Raw genomic sequence first — 22,822 nt, forward strand, 5'->3', positions numbered from 1 at the left:
AAGTCAAAAATATAAGTGCATAGCATTTATATTTGTTTTATGTTTATATTTATACGTTATTTTTATTTTTTTACATAATTGATTTACAATCAGGTTGTACTAACTCTGTGTAATATCCTGAACTTAACCCATTCCAGCCTGCTCTTCCCTCTTTCCGGTTCTAAATCTTTCAAAGGAATTCTATTTTCTGTCTGATTATATTGAAAGCTACACTTGAATTTAGACACCCTGATAGCATTTTCACACTAGAATTCTCTATTTTATTTAAAATTAGAAAGAGTATGACGAACAAAACGTGTGTATGATGAGCACACTCATTTGTCACCAAAAGAAATACCAGAATACCGTCAACATCCGTCTGTCCTCCAAACATCTTTGGCTGACAGCAAAGGTGTGGAAAGAAGACCAGAAGCAACGAGTGATTCATATCCTTTACTGTACATGTGATGCAAAACCCTGCCTGAAACATCCTGCAGCAAAAGTTCATTCAAACAGACCTCAGATCAGCTGAGCTGCTGTTACAGAGTCCTGCAGGATTCAAACTCCCTGCTTGCTTCTTCAATCTGATGTGATCAAAGGAAGTTAAATAATACATGCAAAGATACACGTGTAACAGCTCAGACTGTTACACTGTCACTTTATATGTCAGCTGTCAGAATCTTTAAAAAAAGGTACAATTATACTCATCAAACACAAAACAAATACCATTTACAGTTGTAACCCCACCCACTTCAACCCCACCCTGCAAATCTCTAACAGGCTAGATAAATAGAAGCAAAATGTTCATGTTCTTACAGAAGTGTATAGATATAAATCAAATATACAGTTACATGCGTTCACCGTGACTGCTAGTTATCCAGTGTGTTCCGTCTGGCAAGAAGCTTTAAACACCTGTGCTCAGGTAAACATGGCATCCAGCTGTGACACATCTGTCCAACGGAAAACTCGTGCTTTAACTGAATGGTTTAAAGAGGAACCAAATCACAAACTGAAATTCAAATCCAAAATATATGTTTTGTGACTGACAGTCTGAATGCCCAATCACAGAAACTGCAGGTTTGATATTTCCTTTTTAATGATTAATTACTTCCCATGTAACCATGTGAAAACCCGGGTGAGTGATCTAAATTGAAGAGGATAATTTGATGCATAAATGCAAATACATTTTTTATCTAAATAAAATATGGGACAGCGATTAGACAGACAGACTGTTGAATTTATGAGATGGTAAGCTTGTGATCAGCATGTCCATCCATCCATCAGTTTTCATAAATTTTGGGAGCAGTGTTGGTTATAGCTGTGGTTCCTCTTTAAAAAAAGAAAAGCCCTTCAGGAACAAATGTGCTCCTCTTCATAATCTAGGATTTTGTATGGTGGCTGAGACAGAACGCAAAGCAGAGGAAGCTGAAAAAACCGAGAAGACTTTTAGGCAGCTGTAAACACGACAGTTTACTGCTTAATGGGACTTTACTGCACCTCTTCACATGTTTCTTCTTAAAGTGCTTTAAAATGAGATTCTTTTAACTCAGTTCTGAAAAGAATTGAGTCAAAAGAATCAAAAGATAGCTACATCAAATACCAAATTTGACCACAATAGGCTTAATTGGATTGCTTCAACATATTAATATTATTTACAAATTTGACATATAATGCCATTCATCCAGCCTGGTGTGCTGCAAACATGCTCACTTTTTGCACATGCAGCTTAATTAGCTTCTTCTAAAATAAAAGATTTGATCTTAAAATCAGCAGGGCGTCTGTGTGGGTGATTTAACCGCTGAGAATCAAAGCTGTGAGATATTAGCTTTAGTTATCTTCCAGACATGATGCTGTGATGCAGGTTTGCTGTTTGCAAAGTGAAAACGGCTTGATAAAGTAGAGACTGGACTGGTTTTATGTGAAGTGGTTCACTGTGGACTGAGCTCTCTGCTGTGAAACAACTTGTCAGTGTGGAGGCGGATTCAAATGTAGATGATGTCATTCAGATGCAGCCTGACAGATTTTAGTTAAGCGTCCTTATTTCACTTTCAGAAGCACAGTGAGAAAATACTGCATCATTCACCTTACGCTAATGGATGCAGCTTACTAACCAAGCTTGCTAGTGTTAGCTGATACATGAGCTATCCACCCTCTCATCTATTCAAAAAACCAACGTCGTGTCCATTCTTCACATGCAGTACAAGAAAACTGCTTGCCAGCAGTGATGGCCTGGGAGTCTGCTTGGTGGCAGCGAGACAAGGAACGAATGCAGAAAACAATGAAGAAAGTATGAGGCATCCAGGCTCGGACATCTTGGCAAGCCTCTCCATGATTTTTCGGAGATCGTGGCCTTGCTGGGATAAACAACATCTGAAGCAGCCAGTTCATCATGAGCCTGTAGCTCCTGACCAGCCTCACTCAGTGATTAAGCAAACAAATGAATTGCTCTGTGTGAGCATATGTGCGGTCAGTTAAGAGGAATTTCCTGCACTGGCTCGTGATAAATTCAGGACTTGTTGACTAATGAGCTGTGGTGTCGTGAGTGGACATTTGACACATCAAACAAAATGTTTGAGAAACCAATGTAGTGTTCTTACAAACTCCTCTAACATCTCCAAAACCTCACAGTGATTAACTACTGTGGAACCAGCTACGCAGTATAATGTTTCCTGCTAGGTAGCACACACTGTTGGCTGCTTTAAAGTGCTTGCTTGTGTTTTCTCAGACTTTCTGTTGGTTCTGTCTTGGCCACCATAACTTTAAGTATAAATGTAAATTGGATCTTTCTTGTCTCATCTCATTTTCTTTCCAGATCTGCATCTTTTCATTTCATTTTGGAAGCCCCTGTACAAAAAGAGGTAGAACGTGTGGTTTTAGATCGGATGAAAGGGGTTTATTTTCCACAAAGGTCAAATTTGGTATATTTGGGAATTTAAACACTGAACATGTTTCTTAGTGAGTCGAGAGGTAAAGATGTCAGTAATAACTTCTCAAAAACCAAACTACAGTATGTACAGTGCAAATAAGATCGCATCGTCACTGCTGATAAAGTGTAAACAACACAACGTTTTACGAGAAGATCACAAACACGAGTTACTTACCTGAACGCTACACACTGGAGGTACTCTATTTACTCATACAGCTGCGTAATCACGTCAGCGGGTGTCGACAGTAAAGAGTAAAAAGGATTAAAAAACTCAGAGTTTTACAGCAACATGAAAGTCTGAAGCGTCTGAGCGTGCATGCTAAAAAAAAGGGATGCAGAAGAAGAAGAAAAAGCCGCTGCGCTCTCTCTCCTTGTCCATGAATAAAGAGCATCCGTTCATGCAGGTGAGCGCCAAGTCATTGTGTACGTTTAATAAAATACAATCAGTCTCTGTCCTGAGCATCACAGGAAAAGTCTTTCTGCGTCAGGAGAAGAAGAAGAAGCCCAAACATAATACTCAAGTCTCAGTTTGTCCCAGATCAGGACTTAAAGGAAAAGATTTCAGTTTCATGTTTTTGTGTTAAGTATGGAGGAAATTCCACCTACACCTGCCAACAGACAGAAAGCATGAACATTAAACCTGGGGATTTTAGGACAGAAATAATTGATTATTGCCTCTTTGTGGAAATTGAATGAATTCCTTTTCCTTTTCAATTAGATTGTTGAATGTTTAGCTGCAGTAAAGGTCGGCCTGCGGTGCCACTCAGTTAGGGAATCCATACATTATCTGAATGTTGGATTTGAACATGATTTTGTTAAACCCAGGCAAGTTGTGGTGCAAATCTAAATCACAGCAGGCACAATCACAATCTGGCCCACAAACAGTCAGCTCTTTGCCAGATCTCACCCAAATGTTACCACAGAAACGCTAAAGAAAAAAAAGAGAGTCAAAATTTGATCCTAACTCCTCTGGTTACATGCATCGAGCCCACATGATAGCAGTCCAAGTCTGTTTACGAGCTCTGGGCTGTAAAGTCTGAAGGTGGTGGCAAGTGGACAAAGCTAGCTGCTTCTTTATTGCCAGTATTATGCTATGCTAAGCTAACTGTAGGACATGTGATTCATCATAGTCAAATTTAGCAAAAGTGTTTGGTGCAAAATTGTAATGTTCCTTTAATGTGGGAGTCTGCAAAGACCAAAATAAATGTTTGCAGCAAAAATGAAGCACTTTTTTCCTCCGTTGTTTTTTTCTCCCGTGATTAACCTCTTTGATGTTAGATGCAGATTTTGTTGGTGAATCTGGGTTATTAAAAACTCTGTATTAATAAACGGCTCAGTCAATAACTGCATTTAGTTGCAGTAATCCAGAAACTTTCTGGGTGTTAGTTTTTACTTTTACTTTTATAATGTGTGCTTCATTAAAGTTTACTTTGAAAGCCACAGTGGCCTATTTATTCTGAAGTTTCCCCAAATCTCTACAACTGAGATAGTAAGTGCAGAGTTAGCAGAGTTAAAAATACTGCATCTCCTCAAGTCATTGTAAGCCAAGTAAGTCTGTAAGCCTGACACTAGGTAAGCATATACTGCCTGTAGCAGATAAAAACATAAAGATTTTGAACATTAAAAAATAATACATTTAAAAAGAAATACAAAAAACAGCAGAAAACAGTTTTGAGTTCTGAGTTTTTTGCATATATGGATAACTTTTACATACTTTCACCTTTTTATTTGAAATGTTAGCCATGTTTAATATTGACAGCTCAAACTGTAACATGTTACAGAAAATAACAAAAAAATATAAACTAAAAAAAATAATAGCTCCCTTTTGATACCGGTTGTAAGTAAGAAGGTGTGATAACAGACGCCATTGTCCAATGTCACTGATGGAGTGCTTCATTTTGGTTGTAAACACACACGTCACTGTCACTGGTTCATTTCTGTGGTAAGACAAATAAATTGTAGCTCTTACGACTTATTTTATTATTCGAATTTTTTCCAAATATGTTGAGTCTTTGCAAAAATATATTGAGTCTTGCTGATGTGCTGAATAATTCAGAGCTACTTGATGAAGTGCTGTAGTGGGTGAGCTAAATGCTAACACACCCTCCAGTCCAAATGTGCACTGCCTTGATAACTGCTCCCCGGCATGCTGTTGTTAGCTTAACACATCCACTGTCTCAGTGAAAATGAGCAAACAAGCTCGGCAATACTACTGAGACTGAAGTGCTTAACAGACACAATTCACATTTATTACATTTCTTGTGTTTTTAGTCACCCTCACATAAGTGTGTGTGTAATGTGATTAAGACGGATAATTGAAAGAAATTTGTCATATTTTAATAATTTGGGGGTAAAATGTAATTTTTAAATGTTAATTTGATTTTTTTTAATTTTATAAAGTAATTAAATGATGTTTTATTTAAGCATCATTCTACATTAATTTAAAAACCGTGGTGTTATTTTCCTCAGCATGGTGAAAGAGCCAGAGCGAACGAGTGCTGATGGGAGAAATTATTTTTACTTTTCCTAAATAATCGAAGGCCTTTATACTAAAAAACAGAAGATAAAACACCTGCCCATCTTCAGAAATGTCCAGCGAACCCTCCATGAATCAGTATCTGTTAGCATGTAAGCCAAAGAGATCCCAGACTTGTGGTGATGTGGGTTAAATGTGCGATGTGAGCTGCAGATTTTAGGTTTACTGTAATTTGGTCCAAATAAGTTAACTTTGATGCTGAAAGCTGAACGTTTTTTACTTCTGTGTGAAACTGAAGCAGAGTCGAGAATTTTTTAAATTTTGCCATGTGATCACTGGCAGTGGGTGGTCTTACTGGTAGGCTCCGCCCCAGATGTGAAGCCATTGCTGAGGTTGTTGGGACTCGGGGGTGAGCCCAGTGTGGGTGTGGCCCCAACTCTGGGGGTTGGCTCTATGACAGAGCAGCTTTTCTGCGGCAGCCGGGGTTGGACCAGCATGCTTTTAGGGATTACAGATACTTGTCGCAGCCCATCAGCGCGCAGTGGCGGTCTGGTGGGGATGGGCCCTGTGGGTGTGACATCAGAGCTGGGTAGTTTGGGGCTGTGTGGAGGAGAGGGGCTGAGGGCGTTTGGGTCAGCAGACTTCGATTCAACTTCCTGTGGCAACTGCTGGTCAGGAGGTGGAGCCTCTTTGTCTTTTTGGGTGGAGCATGCAGACTCAGGAGGCGGGTCCTGTTGCATGCTGCTCTGCCTGGAAGCCCCTGAACCTGGAATGTCACAGCTGTCTGTGCGACGCCGCGAACCTTCATGCATCCGACTCGTGGCCACGACAGCTTTCATGGCCGCCTGTCAGCACACAAAAAAGTGAGAGAGTCTTTAAAGCAGATTTGTCAACTATGTTTAGTTGAAATTTGCTTTCAGCTTCCTTCCTCTTTCCTGTTAAATATGTTTCTCTATTACCCTGCCCTGTAATTTCAATAAATTCAAAATGCCATGTAGAAAAAATATGATTTTGTTACCAACTGCCCGCTCTTATGTAAATCCTGTGATTCTTGAATTTCCATTTTTATGCTGCAACCAGGCTCACCACAGCCAGCTTTATTAAGATCTTTACTGACCTCATTCATGAAGTTTGAATCATCTGAAAGCCAACTCTTGCTGGGTGGAATTTGGAGCCCTGGTGAAGTTTCACCTGCAGTTTAACTAATCTATGTGTGTGTATATAAAAGTTTAGGCCACATAGTATACAGGTGCAGATGCTCTGAGCAGTTCTTGATTTCATTTTTGGCTTTATGTACAAGAGTCATTCCCTAGTTTATCTCCCAAAATGTCAAATCAAATCTTAAAATGACAAAAAAGTCTTCTATGACCTTTGATGCCCACAAAACCAATCACTGTGTCAGTTACAAAAATGAAACTATGACAAAGGACCAGCCTTAAGTTTGCGTCGAGCGTTGAACTCCTGTAGTTTCCTCTGGGTAGTATCCATATGAGAGAACCGGGCAGCTTTGCCCAGCACCCAGGGGTGCTGCAGGGCCTCCCGGACACTGAGGCGCTTGTGAGGGTCGAGGACAATCAGCTTACTGACCTGCGGACAAATCAGAAAGGACAAACCGAGGCCTTCAAACAAGTCCAAGTCCAATCTATGAATAAATGTTAAGATTCAAGATTTAGAATCAGGCTCATGTGAATTGTCAAGTCATTCACTTCATTCTGAATTCAAATCACACCAAGAAATGGATCTTTAGTCATCCAGAGGTAAAGGCCAAGGCAATTTAGTGTGTCAAGTCATTCCATAAATCTCAATATCATTTCAAACAAGTCTCCACTCAAGATAAGTCAAGTCCAAGTCTAGTTTTAGTTTAGTATAAGCCTTAGACGTGTTAGTCGACACCAACCAAAGATCCTACCAAGCCGTCTAAAAACAGCATCACAAATATACATCCAAGTCTAATATTGTTTGAAGTCCAAAGTGATTCCAGACAAGTTAATATCAAGTGTGAAGTCACTCTGAACATGTCCCAGTGATGTCACCAATCCCAGTCAATGCCCAGTATAAAGTCTTTCAGGTCAGTTTAAGTTTCTACTACGCTGTCCTGGGCAGCAAGAGTTAGTACAAAACATGTCTGAGAGCTTTAAAATAAAGTGTGAGGTCCTGCACTTCTTCACATTTAACATAAATAATAATGTCAAATCATTGGTGTAACTCACCAGATCCTTAGCATTGAGGGAGACCTCATCCCACCACGGAGAAACAAACTCATAGTCACAGTTGAGGATACGACTATACATGTACTGATCCCCTCTTGGGTCGAAGAAGGGCTCAAACCCACAGAGTCTGGGGAAACAAACCAAAGGTAAAGAGTCTAGGAAAGGACGCTTATTTTGCCATATCACTTCTAGATGAGAAACCACAGCAGTGTGTCGCTCTCAGATCCATTTGAAGGCAGCATTAAAAGCTTAATTGCTGTCTGAGGAAACCAGATAAACAGGATGCAGACTTTCACATTATGTCACTGTGTTAAATGGCTGTCATGAATCAGATGGAAGACCATAAAACTTATATACTGATGGGAGTGAGTCAGCAATGAATATTTTAGTATGTATGTGTGAGTGTACGCTTGGACTGGCAGCAAGGTGTTAATGGACTCACAGGATGTAGAGGATCACGCCCACCGACCACATGTCCACCTCAGGGCCGTAGGCATTTCCCCGCAGGATCTCTGGAGCTGCAAGCAGAGGAGTCTGTTAGACAGCAGATGGCTGACAGAAGCTCTAACAGAGAGTTTTTGAAATCCCACAGAGAACACGCTACAGGGAACGCACTACTGCCCACTCGCATATATCACTGCAACACAGGTGAATAAACACATCTACTACTGATACTACACCTACTACAGCAACATCTACAGACACCATCCAGAGCGTCAGCTGCCGTATCGTTACCACTTTACCTTTCCCCACACCTCAAAGTGCTGCTCATTTGCTGTTACTACACCACCAAGTCCTGCTGCTGTGTCATGTAGTATCACTGAGATTAAAGATCCACACTATGCTGGAGTGTTTGAGGAGTCTTCCTCAAACACGATGTGCTGCTGTGGGAGAGACACCATCCAGTCATTTCTGTGTTTGCTCCTAAAAATCTGGTGTTTAAACAGAAACCTCTGGATGGTATCACATCTCCAGTACTACCGTGAGCAACACTGCAGTCGTTTTTGAGGATATACTAATTAACTCACACATTAAGCAAATCTCTAGGACTTCTTTCATTTGCACAACATTGTCAAAAATAGAAGCATCCTGCTCACAGTAACTTCTCATTATCTGGTTGTCCTTCAGCCTTCAGCTGATTAGAAAGATCACAGTGAAAACACTGACATAGTAACTTCTCTTCACTACTTCTTGATAAATTGAGAATTTTCACATGATACTCGCAGCACTTCTCCATCACTCTTCTCTCATCACTTTTTTATGCTTCTTTGCAGTAGTTTGTGTTGTCCTGTTTGTTGTTTCTGTGAGCCGAGTCTTATTTTTGCCATCGATTCTTTCCTCTGAGCCCGGGCTGGTCGCAGCAGATGGCAGCCCCACCCTGAGCCTTTTTCTGCTGGAAGTTTCTTCCTATTAAAAGGCAATTTTTTTCTGTCTCTCTCTGATTGCCAAGTGCTGTTTATAGGGGATCGTTTGACTATTTTGTGTTATAATGCTGTAGGCTTTCAACCTACAATACAAAGGACTTTGAGATGACTAATGTTGTGTGATTGGAGGCCATATAGATAAGAATACAGTGAGCTTAAGTGAATGTGATATTCCTAGTTACGCTACACTAATGTGGTATTTTTGTACTCACCGCAATACCCCGGAGTACCGCAGACTGTCTTCATGGTCACCTGGTCATCTATGATTTTTGAAAGACCAAAGTCAGCTGTAAAAGAAGAGAATATTTTCTTTCATTCAGACTGAAGCAAGACAAAAACCTTGTAATGCATTTGTTTTGTGCAGTTTCCTGTTTCTATATTAAGAGAAATGAGGGGGTGAAGCAGTGGAGGTGGAGGAAAATGTGTTTTTCTGCAGGCAAGTCTCTGAACTAAAGGAAGGTGTTGGTGGAGAGGAGTTTCACTCGAAAGGAACGGAGGCTTCCATCTGTTAGCCGAGGGCTCGCTGGCCATCTGGACGCAGAGGAGCTCCTCCAAAAATGAACCAAATTCTGAGCCAACAATATGTTTCTGTGAGAGTTTTTACCTCTCGGACTAAACAAGCTCTAAATATGATACAGTCACAAGTTTAATGCCTCAGATGCAGCCAAAGACACTAAAGGTTGAGCTGTATGCAAAACCTAAATTTAAGACTAATGCTAAATCTGTATGCAAATGTTTGGGCCCGCTTTCTCACAGCAGACTCCAGTGTTCATACATATTCTCAGGGCCACAAGACGACCACAGTTTCTGGGTAGTTTGTGGTTATTTTAAGAATGTCGTTTTTTTATTTTACATAAAGTATAAGCACAATAGGAGCTGAAATAATTGAGTTGATAGGAGCAGATTTGAAAACAGTCTTTAGGGCAGTTTTATGTTATCTGCAAATGCAGACGGTGTTTAAAATTGAAATAAACAAAGCAATAATTTCCTGTTGTTATGGGCCAGGAAACTAGTTTTGTTTTACTTTCATGTGTTTTAGATTATCTATGTCTCATCACAGTCATACTCAGTATTTCCAAACTGCACTGTTTCACCACTGATGATAACAGACAGCGGGGTAGATAATAACAGAAAAAAATTGAGACAAACTGAATATTTTCCACAACTTGTGTTGGAACTTGATAAACTTGTTATGTCATTCTGTTGTATTCAGATGTAGAGGGTATGTAGAGAGTTTGTTACCTATCTTCAGTGGAGCATCCAGAGACAGGTCGGCGTACAGCAGATTCTCTGGTTTAAGGTCACGATGCACAACACCGTTCTCATGTAAATACTAAAGCACAGAGAAGAAAAGCATGAAAAACGTGGGAAAGATGATCCAATTGTTGCCTGACTGAAACAATTTGGAGAGCTCATCAAGCGGAAACTTCCTGGACTGAAAAATGAAGCCAGAGCTTAAGTGCATTTACTCTAATGGCCACTTGAAGCTTGAGGCTGGTCCAAAAGCGAGTCAGTCCCCATGGACTCCCAATTTAAAATCCCCAACTTTGCAGCAAAAATAAACACGTTTCTAGCCTTAGAGCTGGAATAGAACCCAATATTAAAACTTTATCAAGGCTTAGTTTGCATCACAGGGCCATGGCCTCATCTCTCGACTATTCTTGTGGTGATGGTGCCTTTTAGAGCATTTTAGTGCAATTATCTGGCAAATAACAAAATGGTGTACTGTTGATTATTCTAAAGGACCAGGTTTTTTTGTATGTTACTTACAAATAAAGACAGGCAATCTAGCTAAAAGGGTGTTTTTCTTGTTTCCACAGTGACACACAGTGATTGTTCATAGGACGATCTTTGATTGTTGGGATTACCTCTGTATTATTGTAGGGTCTTTACCCTGCAATATAAAGCATCTCAGGGTAAATGTTGTTGTGATTTGGCACTATATAAATGAAATCAAATAGATTATAAAAGTTAGATGTGCTTTGTTGCTAGGTTTGGAGACAGTGGCACTTTAAAAAGACAGGAAACTGAGCTGAAGGTGGCTACGTTGAAGATTTTCCAAAGAGCTGGATGGACAGCATTAGGAATGAGTACATCAGAGGAACAGCTCAGGTTGAGCAGCAAAGATATGCATAGGAGGGACAGTTTATTTATTGGACAAAGGATGTTGAAGATGGAGCTGCCAGATAGGAGGAAAAGAGGAAGAAGGTTCATGGATGCAGTGAAGGATATGCACAGGGTTGTTGTGACAGAAGGGGATTTTAGGGATAGGGTGGAGGCAGATGATCCACTGTAGGGACCCCTAAGGGAAGCAGGTGAACGAAGAAGAAGCAGATTTCTGCATCAGTGTTAGCTAGCTAGCTTTAGTTGAAAACTTTATTCAAATACGGTCATTTCCGACTGCAAAAAACAAGACATAGATGGCGTTACGGCTTGATGTTGAATCACAAAATCAGTTGCTGACACTGTGAGGAAGACAAAAGAGCCTCCTTCATGCTGGTGAAGGTGTGGGGTTGTGATTCAGAACAGGCAGACCGACTCTGTGTCGTTTTCGGTTCTGCTTTGATGTTTGGCAATTTAAAAGTTTAAATATGGATTTCTTTTTATATTTTGTCTCTAATTTCAAACACAACCTTGTAGGGTCTTTACTCAGATGCTGAGAATCTGCTATTAAAGATGTTGCTGTGTTCAGGGACTGCGGGATGTTTCTGTGCTACAGATTAATGCCACTCACATCACATACAACAAATACAACAGTACTGTAATCCTGCCCCCCCCCACACACACACACATATAAAGGGGCGTATGTTTCTCTGCGTTGTAGATGTAGGTCAGCTGTGGTCAGTGTGTGCGAGTGTGTGCGTGCGTTAATCCTCTCTGGTTTTAATCTGTTCAGCAGCAGGATGGAAGCAGCTGTTACATAAGAGACCTGCAGCCACTGCACGCTGCTGCTATGTGCAACAACACTGATACCAGCAACACCTGCAACTAAATCAACCACGGCTACAGCAACTCCTGCAGCTACAGCAACACCTGCAACTAAACAGGGTAATTTATGCAATTAAACAAACAAATGAAACTACAATAATGTCACTTGCTATATATATAAATTACTGTAACTATGCCAACCACTGCAACTCATGCCGTACCTCCTACTAGACATGCCAATTACTGGCACTAAACCAAACCTGGTAACTACAGCAACGTATGTGACTTTAAATTAGCCAGCTATGTAACCAAGCAAGCCCAAAACACTTGCAGCTAAATCTAATCTATTGCTACAACAGTAAGCCCTGGTACCAAAAATTGCAAATCCTGCCAAAGCAGCAACACCTGCAAGTAAACATGGTTAATATCAAAATGAATTAAAATCTTGCAAATATAGCAACAACTTCTGCAACTAAACCAACAAACAAACAACCTCCTCCCCCAGCTAAACATGGTGGTTACCACAACTCATTCAATCCTTGCAACTACAGCAATACCTCCAACTGAGCCATGCTCAGAAACCAAATGACTTATATACATATATATATATATATATATATATATATATATATATATATATATATATATATATATATATATACATATATATATATATATATATATATATATATATATATATATATATATATATATACATACATATATATATATATATATATATATATATATATATATATATATATATATATATATATATATATATATATATATATATATATATTAATAATATATATATATATAGCAATATTTAATTGCTATTCAAGCCTGAATAGCAATTAAATATTAAATATATATATGTGTATATATATATATGTGTATATATATATACACATATATATATTTAATATTTAATTGCTATTCAGGCTTGAATAGCACCAAACCTCAGTATAAACACATCAACACCTGTGTTGGGTCCCCTGAGTTTGTCTTGACAGGCAGACACGCCTCTCAGCCTGAGTGTGTTTTTCATTATGATTACAGACAGAACCGCAGCTGCAACAAAAAGCTTCAGACGATCATCAAAAGATTGGGATGTCTCATGCTGGCAATAATGACATGTTATTATGATTCACTCGCTTCTTTAATCAGCTCATTCTGTATGTCTGTGTTCAGTACAGTGTTGTATAAGCATGTCAGTGAATGCTTCTTGGTTTTGTATTAAGCATAGCACGCTGACCTTTAAATATGATTTTGTGCCACTTCAACGTTTGATCAAATCTGTTGAGAAACAGGAAGATTGTGATTCATCAGCTGGAGGAGGGCTCACGCCTACACGAGGAAAAAAATCCTCTTCTGAATGGCAAGATAGCAGACTCCTGTTAGAGCCGTATAATGTTTCTGTGCTAATGAAATGTCACATCTAGTTCTTTCAGATAAATATCAGCTTAATACATTTCTAGTCAGCCTGTGACCAAAAAAAACGGTAAATTAGCTCCATCAGATGAGAATAAAAGCCCAACACCTTTGACAGTGTTGATTTAATTTTACATACATTGCCTCTACGGATTTGACGACCTGCTCTCCATGAAACCTTTCAGATCTAGAAACAGACTGTTTAAAGCTGAGGTTTGGTGTGAGGCTGCAGAGACTGAGCAGAGCTGGTGGGGGCGAGCAGTAATCTAATGAGCAGAGGGGAGGATGGAGGTAAATGATCCACAGACAGCAGAGACGCTGCAGCTGATTGATCAGAAGCAGAAAACCCAGACAGAGCTCAGGTTCCCAGACCTTCTTCCATTTTAAGTCTTAAAATAACAGCAATTACTGTATGTCAAAAGAAACTAAACGTGGAAACTACTGCAACTGAATTAACGACTACATCAAAAGAAGCACCTGCAACCAAACATGGCAATTGATGCGACACTTGTAACTAAACATAGCAACCACATCAAATAAACAAACTAGTGGAATGACAGTAGCAGAAGCTGGAAATAAATATGGCAACTACTGCAAAATAATGCAGCCAAACAACCATGCTTCAGCGGAGGAAACTGCAACTAAACATAGCAACTGCTGCAACCACACCAAGCAGTTACGAAGTATAAAGTATAGCAACACCAACCAAATAGATCAAATTGAGCCTCAATGCCAACTGTCAGCAGCCACTCTAAATAAACCTGCGACTACTGAAAATGTGATTAAGCATCACTACTGTGCAACTAAACCAATTACTGTAGTATCAGCAGCACCTGCAGCATGGAAGCTACTGCAACCAAACAACAACCACTAAACCAGCTACTGCAGCGGCAGCAAGACCTACAACTATACAAGGAATCCACTCCAACTAAGCCAACCAATTTAAGCAAAACATGTAACCAAACACAGGTCAAAAAATAAGCCACTCCTGCAAGTACATCAACTACTGTAACAAAGGCAGCACCAGGGATTAAACATGGAAGTAACTAAACCAAACAGCCACTAAACTTTTGGTTTTAAATTAATAAAAGCAGCATTTGGGCCTGTAAAGGTTATTTATAGGCAAAGAGTCTTTTTTTGTAATTCCTTTCAGGATTTCTGTAGTTCCTCTCATTGCTCGTAGCCTGTAGAGGCCTTTGTTTCCACAATGATTCAATTTTTTATTACAATTTAATAAAACGCTGTCAAAGTCAAACCAGACACTGAATACAACATCTTACCGCCACAGCCTCCAGAATCTGTTTGATGACATGAGCAGCATCTCTCTCACTGTAGTAACCACGTTCCACAATCCTGGAAACAAAAATACAGTCAAAGATAAAATGACATGAAAATCAAGAGCAGCATGACATCTCGTTATTTCTCTTTATCTTTTCTCTGATTGGTTACACTTTACTAATGCACGTGTTTGTCTGGTTCGGTTTTCCAACAGAGATGTTGGAAAAAGCTGTCAGTACTTTCATTCTCTTTGACTTTTGCGTCTCAGTTTAGAAGACAAAATGAGCAAACCACTGTAGCTGTTGCAGTTGTAGCCTGTAAAAATGGCAACTTATGCAGTCAAAACAACCACATCACATTACACCAACAACGCCACCGAAACACAGCAACACCTGCTTCAACTAAACATGTTAATTTATGTAAATGACCAATCACTGACACAGAAACTTCAGTAACACCTCCAGTAAACATGACAAGTTCTTTAATAACAGCATGAGTAACTTAACACAGGGACCTCTGTGCCTAAACATAGAACTTCAGTTACAGAAACGTCTGTAACCGGACACAGCAACTTCTAAAACACCCAAAGTACAGCAACATCTAACCATGGCAATTACTGCAACTACAGGAAAACTGCCAAGTTAAGTGATTGGTTCATTAGCAGGAATTGTGCTCTTAACTATAGCAACCAAACATTACAACTTTTGCAGCAAAACCAGCCTCTGCCACTACAGCCACACTTCCAACCATGAACAAAACCATATATCAAAAATAGACGATTGCAACTTTCGCTACTCCACCAATCACAACAGCTGCTGCAGAAAATCGGCAGCTAAACACACCAACTCAACATCTGCAACTAAACATAACAACAAAATGGATCGAGCCAAACTCCACTATTCACCATCTCGATCAACACCTGCAACTGACCAACCAACACAACTGATGCAGCATGTGCAACCACTGATGATACAGCAATGCATATATCTACACACACCACTGAAACTAATGTAACAAATGCAACACAGCAACTACTGCCATTACAACAGCTACTGTAACTGAACTCCAGACTATAGCCCAACTTGTAATCAAAAATTTCTCAAACTAAGCCAACCAGTGATACTACAGCAATGTCAGTAGGACAGCTAAAGCAGCTAATGTGAGTGTGTACGTACCGGTCAAAGAGCTCTCCTCCAGTCACCAACTCCAGCACCAGAGCAATGTCTGTGTCTGTCTCAAAGATTTCCTTCAGCTGGATCTGAGCCACAGGCACGCACAAGAAGCAAAAAATATATTAAAAATGCATGAGCGAATACTGAGAGTCATATATGTATATAACAACGTCCATATAAAAATAGAACTTCAGTGGGACTGTTGTTCTTTGCTCAAATTACTGGTAATTGAATAATTCACTCTCAGAGTGCAAAAATGTCCCATTTTGTCAAAGCCATTAGTGTTCCTCAGTGACACATGAAGATGTCTTATAGAATGGCATGCTGGGTTTGGTTATGTCATTCCCAACTCTAATGTGAACGATATAAGCACAATCTTTTCCTAAACCATTTCAGGATTTTAAGTTTCTGAACCTACTAATTATCTATCAGCGTAAAACCTAAACCTAACCTAACTAAGCACTTTATAGAACCTAATCTTAACCAAGTCGTTTCTACTCATCCATCCATCCAATTATCCATTTCAGGGTGGATTAGATGTTAATTAATACAACTTAATCGCAGCCTAGGCCTGTAAACCTTTTCAAGGATCCTTCAGAGCCTAAACCCAGCCTTTAAAGCCTAAGTAGCTTTTAGTGCCAAACCCTAACCACCAGGTAAACAAAAGGCACTAACTGAAACTGCACTAATAGTGGAAGGCAAAACCAACTGATTCTGCCTCTGGTACATAAACACTCAATATCACTTAAAACATGCTTGAGAAGAGCAAACACTTGAACTTTACAAGCAGGAACATAGTAACAAGATTTTTTTCATGTTTCCAGTCATCATTGTCCCAGATTCAACAAATAAAGAAACAAACATGAAACAGACAATAGACAGTTCAATACTTAAAGTACAATAAAAAAGCACACACGTCACATACTTTGATGCGGTGCAGTTTATCGACCTGGATCTGCTTTTAAAATAGTACTAAGAAAAGAAAAACAGAACTGATGCGTCAGTCTTGTCTTAAATAAAATATTAGAATACATGCTATAGCTCACATACTTGGTAGATGAGCCCATGCTCAGATTGAAATAAAGTTGAATCTAAATTCTTACAAGCTCATAAACAAGTGTTTTAGCTCACATTAAGGGGTCGTGTTTAAAATCAGTGATACAAAGAAAAGAAAGATTTATGGAGAAAATTTTAGAGTCGACTGAAAATAAGAGAGATTATTCAGTCACACCAGACCAGGTGACTGTGAACATGAACTTTAACAATAAAAATGAACTGATTTATTCTGCATATTATAAAGTAAGTCATTAATTCATATCCTGGCAAGAACCCGAAGTGTCTGTTTTGGTGTTTTCTTCCATATTTTCATATATCATATCTTCATATTTTGCACTTATTTCAACTATGTGTGACTCACATGACTGGACCAAGAATAATTCCTCAAAGTTCACAACTCTACAACGCTTTTATCCAACAACATTAAAAGCTGTAGGAAAATTTTGATTAAGTAATACATATAAATATAGTACAAGTGACCTGACTTGAACTAGACCACTCACAGTCTGGGAGCTTATTGGCTGTCATCTGATGGGGTTAGCAGATCATTTGGGGTCTAGTGGATCTCTGGGCTAAGACTTCCATTTCCACCCATCAAGTAATTCTTTACAAATGCAGATCCATGTTTAAATTTCTGATGGTTTTGAAAATGCATTTCAGAAAAAAGTTTACCTGTCAAATGGAACCAAGGCTGGGTCCAAGAACAACCCAATTCCCACAGACTCCCTTAAACAAGCATCGTTACAGCTCGGCACAAAACCTATTTTAGGCACTCAACCCTCTTTTCGATTCAGTTTAATTTTATTTAGATAGTGCCAAACCACTCAAAGTGCTTTATAATGTAGGGTAAAGACCCTACAGTTATAGAGAGAAAACCCCAATAACATATATTGCATATACTTACAATGTTTGGGTGAGAAAGACGCAGCAGAACGCCGATTTCAGTGCGAACAATTTTCTTGTCAATCTGCAACAGAAGAAACATTATCAGAATGGATGGATTTACCCTTATAAGTCAAAACATAACAAATATCTTCTGCTGAAACAGTGTTACCCTACAGATTTTTTGAAGGTTTCCTGTATATCACAAAGATATTAGCAGCAGATCCGTCCTGGAAGTTGGATTGGTAGCCACCAAGAATCAGAAGAACCCACCCCATCAAACACAGTTTGGCAAACCAACCCGTGACTTTGACTCCTAGACTTTGACTTGCACTGTTCTAACTGGACAGTCTACGTTATTTTCTTCATTATTTCTTGCTAATAATGTTTCGACTCATCTGTGCACATGTTATATTTTGTTGGACTGCTAAAGTCTCCATCATGCTGGTTCACTGACCGTTTTCTTGAGGACTTTGACAGCGTAGGGCTTCTGGGTCTGTTTCTCCTCACAGCGATACACAATGGAAGTCGCTCCTCTGGAAGGAAACACAAAACAGTTAAACCTGAACACTGCAAAGACCTGTGTGTACAACATGGAAACCAGTCTGAGCTACTGAAAAGGAGTAACTGAGATTCTTTTATTGGAGCCAAACAGGCACTTGAACTAAGTACTAAAATTTAGTTTCATTTTCAGGAAACACAGATAATTATTCTACTGTATGAATGACACAACATTTAGACTTTTTACTGGTTCCTGCTGGTACTTAAATGTTGGTGCAGTGACAAAACCCCCCAAGAAACTAGTGGTTGTTCCACTGAAGGGCATTCAGACATGTAGTTCCACTAGACGGGGGGTAGGCAACTCCAGGCCTCGAGGGCCGGTGTCCTGCAGGTTTTAGATCTCACCCTGGGTCAACACACATGAATCACATGATTAGTTCATTACCAGGACTCTGGAGAACTTCAAGACATGCTGAGGAAGTAATTTAGCAATTTGAATCAGCTGTGTTGGATCAAGGACACATCTAAAACCTGCAGGACACCGGCCCTCGAGGCTTGGAGTTGGACACCCCTGCACTAGACTATACGACGGAGAATTAGGGCCACATTAAGAAAACAAAATGAATGTCCATTTTTATATTAAAGTTCATATTTCAACATTAATTAGAAATTTGAAATGCGGAGATTACAATTGTCATGTAAAGCCAAACATCTGCCATGGCTCCTGTTCCCTCTACAAAATGCCTCGTGTAGATGAGTTAGTCAAACAAATTGATCATCCGTCTGTCTTGTGATACCGCATACATCCTCTTTATTGCACGAGGGTGTAACCATCGATATTCTCACAGCTGTCCACTGCCAGCCATTTCAACTCTTCCAGGTTTGTGTGGGGTTTTCTTTCTTTTCAACTCCCACCACACTGTGTTCATGTGCTAAAAGAGAAATAATTTCCTTAATGAAACCAATTTTGAAGTACAATTTCACTACTTCATCTACACAAGGCTTTTTATAGAACGAACAGCCGCTGTGGCAGCTCCACATTTTACACATCTCACACATTTTTCTCAAAATAGTATTTTTTTAAACCAATTAACATAGAGGCCTCGAATCTGTAGGTACTTTTGGTCCTACAAGAGGAAGTCCTTGTGTTTGAAACATGCACAACGGTGCATCCATCCAATAATGCCCCAGCAGATTCTGCAATAGAATCTGGCAGTATGAAACTCAACTTATTCTGTTACTCAAATTAAAAAGGTTTAGATAAGGTTTAACAGCTGGTGGACGTATACAAAAAAAAAGTTGAGTTTTTATTTGACATGTTTTATTCACATCTTTTCTGTTATGAGTGTGCTTTTTTCTTTTCACACCTGCCTGTTAAAGTTAGACTTAAATTAGATTATAGCTGGAAGCAAGTTGGGTTTCGGTTAGGATTAGAGTAAGATTACTTAAGGGTAAGTCCAATTAATTCATGGGATCACAACCATAACTCTGTGTGTGTGTGTGTGTGTGTGTGCGTGTGTGTGTGTGTGCGTGTGTGCGTGTGTGTGTGTGTGCGTGTGTGTGTGCGCGTGTGCGTGTGCGTGCGCGTGCGCGCGTGTGTGTGTGTTTAGGGGTCTGGTATTCTGCCGGGACAGATGGAGGAAACAGATCCATCTGAGAAGCAACCACAGACACACTCTCTCTCTCTCACACACACAGTCCTGGCTGGTCTCCATGGCAACAGGACACCTGGTAATAGAACTGGTGGCGGCATGCTCACACGTTTGATTTCACTGCTGACATCATTTTCATCATTTTCTGCAGATCTGCTGTCAGTGTTGTGGGTGTTGGTGTTTGCTGAGATAACAACAAACACAGTGTGTAAATACACACAGTCCACTGCACCACTGCACGCTGTAAACACTCAAACAACGAACAAACTGCCCGAGCTCCAACAGTCTGCGGGTCTCTTTCACGACTCATCTTTGTTGTCTTTTAGCTCAAATTCCATGTTTGCCCTGACTTTTTATGGTTTTTAAACATGAGCCACGCAGACTGGCAGACACTGAGGAGAAAAGCTTCAGAGCATCTGAAGTAAAAGCACAGCAGTATAAATGTACAGGATTAAAACTGCTGCAGTCATAGCATTAATTCAGTAAAAGTAGAGATGTGTAAGCTTAATGTACTTTAAGCAACAGAAGTACTTATTGATCAATGCAAGACATTTGAATGTATTTATTTCTATGTTGTCATTTTTTATGTTTTAAAATATCCACATCAACACTGACTTGAAAACCTGGAAGATATTAATATGATTTATTAATAAAAATCTGTAAAGTGTTCAAATATATTAATAAAATATTTGACAAACTGTATTGTAAATTGTTCAAAAAACTTATATCAGCAAATGGAAATAATTCCCCTTCTATCATTAAAAAATAATGATATGAAATTGGATAGATGCTAGTACAATATTCTAATTTACCAGCTAGATAGAGCTAAAAGCTAAATAACCAAATCAAATACCAGTCTTAAAAATGCAAAACCTTTTTGATAAAAAATATACCTCATTTTAAAAATCATTACAAATATGTATAGATAGATAATACCAGATAGATAGATTATACGCATGCACCAAGCACGTGATGCAGCTGTGTTTTACTGTTATCATTCAATATTTTTAACAACCTTCACTTAAATCTGCTTAAAGTGGCCCAGTCTGAAATCTTATATTGATTTCACAACGTGAATGTGCAGACAACATGATGCTGCGCATAAAACACATTTTCACTCTGTGATTACACAAGAAGACAAAGATTGCTGACAACATTTTGACACCAAAGCTCAAGCTTCGTTTTCTTGCTTCTGCTCCGGTGTTTCCCGTTAAATTCTAACAGGAACCAGTATTTAACCGGCACCTCATTCAAATGAGTAACCCTGTAATCCACGGGATGGATTATAAAGTGTGGCCAAAGTTAATCCTGAAGGATCACATGGACCCCTCATGTAGGCAACTTTGGCCCAATGAAGTGTCCATATGAACTCATCAGTTTTCCCCTGTCCCCCCCATAATGTGCTGCAGACCTGCCCAGCTCCGAGCTCAGGGTGTAGAATTCCTCCACCGTCCCGTCCCGCCTTGATCCGTCCACCCAGAACTCCACCGGCTCCGAACCAGGCCGGGACGTCGGCATGATGACAGCAGACCTCCCCCAAACCAGCACCAAGAAGACCGGGACCGAGTCAAAGATCACACCAGTTCCGGGACCGGTTCAGACCGGGCCAGATGTGACCCGATCAGAACCAGGAACAGAGTAATCCCGATCAGATCTCAGATTTAAATCCAGCTCGGTAAAGCCCAGATTAGAGTCACGGAGGGGGATGATTCATGATCCTGATGGGCTTTAATCCAGACCAGCAGGGGGAGGAGGGTTGGAGGAGGGGGATCCGCCTGCTCCCTCAAACTCTCAATCAGGACCGTTTATCTGTGAGGAAAGGGCAAAAGCTAAAAGAAGAAAACAAATACACCGAACCCCCGGTGATGAGCACGGCTCTTTAATCCAGACTGAAGCTGGAGCCGGGATCCAGACGTTCCAGGTCCAGATGTGTCGCAGCTTCCATCGGGCCCTAAAAACCTCTCAGACGTCGGATCAGCTCAGTCCATCACCATCCTCCCGGGTTTTAGCCTTAGTATCTCCGTGTTTTCACCGGCAGAAACGTCTCTCCGGAGCGCAGCAGCCTCCCTCCGGAGATGCAACCCACAGAGCCACCACAGCAACACCGAAGAGCGGGTACGTGTCGGGAAACAGATTGCAAACACCGGGGTGAGTAGGTGGAGGGTGTCAGCGTTCGATGCTCAGGGGTCTGATTCCCGGGTAGGGCTGCTCCAGATGTCTGCTGGATCTGCGGAGAGAGAGATGCTGCTGTAATCTCACAGCCCCGCCCCGCCGCCACCCCGCAGACCAATCACAGCCCCGCGGGGGAGCCGAGCCGCACTCCTATTGGACCACCATCCTCTCAGTCACCGAAGCTTCTGTCAGCAGCCTAAATACAGAAATAACCTAAATACATAAATGTACATTAGCGTGACATGTGGAGACTTTGATTCTGCGCGAATCAAACCACTCTTTCACACGTGCCCAGCGCCACAGAAGCACAGCACTGAAACACTGAAGTGCTTCCTCCTTTGCATCTCATCAGTTTCTGGTCAGGTTTTAACGAACAAACAGGAGACGCACTCCACGGCTTTATTTGCAGTTTGATATAGTGTTGTGCTAAGGATTATTATTGTTTCTAAGATAACCTTTTACCCTCTATATTTCAAAGACATCATATTGTGGTAACCTTGGGGCAACAGCTTCCTAACTTAAACAAGCTGCATGACTTTTATTTGAGCACTCCAGAGTGTGCAAAAATTAAAGAGACAATAAAAATATTATCAAACTGAATTCCGGGACTCCATAAAGATATTTGTGAACATGGGAAAGGATGAGTGCATCATTATCTGAAAAGAGAAGCCAGTGAGAAATGCTTTAAACCTGCAGTCCGTCTAATATCCACCAGATGGCGCCTCTCCTGAT

General features: G+C 40.2%; 1 protein-coding gene across 1 annotated transcript; it reads right to left on the reverse strand.

The window, feature by feature from the left end:
* Positions 1-419: 419 nt before the first annotated feature.
* si:ch73-60h1.1 (calcium/calmodulin-dependent protein kinase type IV) lies at positions 420-22,574 on the reverse strand. Its single transcript, XM_063494922.1, has 12 exons — positions 21,330-22,574; positions 18,223-18,301; positions 17,788-17,850; positions 15,831-15,913; positions 14,658-14,730; positions 10,258-10,348; positions 9,228-9,302; positions 8,034-8,109; positions 7,592-7,718; positions 6,816-6,968; positions 5,737-6,226; positions 420-3,513 (listed from the first exon to the last, which is right to left on the reverse strand). Exons 1-12 carry the CDS (start codon positions 21,434-21,436, stop codon positions 3,473-3,475), a joined length of 1,458 nt encoding a protein of 485 aa, XP_063350992.1. The 5' UTR covers positions 21,437-22,574; the 3' UTR covers positions 420-3,472.
* Between the last annotated feature and the right edge of the window lie 248 nt (positions 22,575-22,822).

Source organism: Pelmatolapia mariae, linkage group LG15 (assembly GCF_036321145.2).
Source record: "Pelmatolapia mariae isolate MD_Pm_ZW linkage group LG15, Pm_UMD_F_2, whole genome shotgun sequence".
Taxonomy (NCBI): domain Eukaryota; kingdom Metazoa; phylum Chordata; class Actinopteri; order Cichliformes; family Cichlidae; genus Pelmatolapia; species Pelmatolapia mariae.

Bases quoted from the DNA above. Each gene is read 5' to 3' on its own strand.
- si:ch73-60h1.1 (XM_063494922.1), bottom strand. From the start codon at position 21,436: ATGCCGACGTCCCGGCCTGGTTCGGAGCCGGTGGAGTTCTGGGTGGAC. The intron at 9,303-10,257 runs GTAACAAACTCT...CTTCTTTTACAG, and splicing joins GGATGCTCCACTGAAGATAG to CTGACTTTGGTCTTTCAAAA. The intron at 8,110-9,227 runs GTGAGTACAAAA...CTCTGCTTGCAG, and splicing joins CGGTACTCCGGGGTATTGCG to CTCCAGAGATCCTGCGGGGA.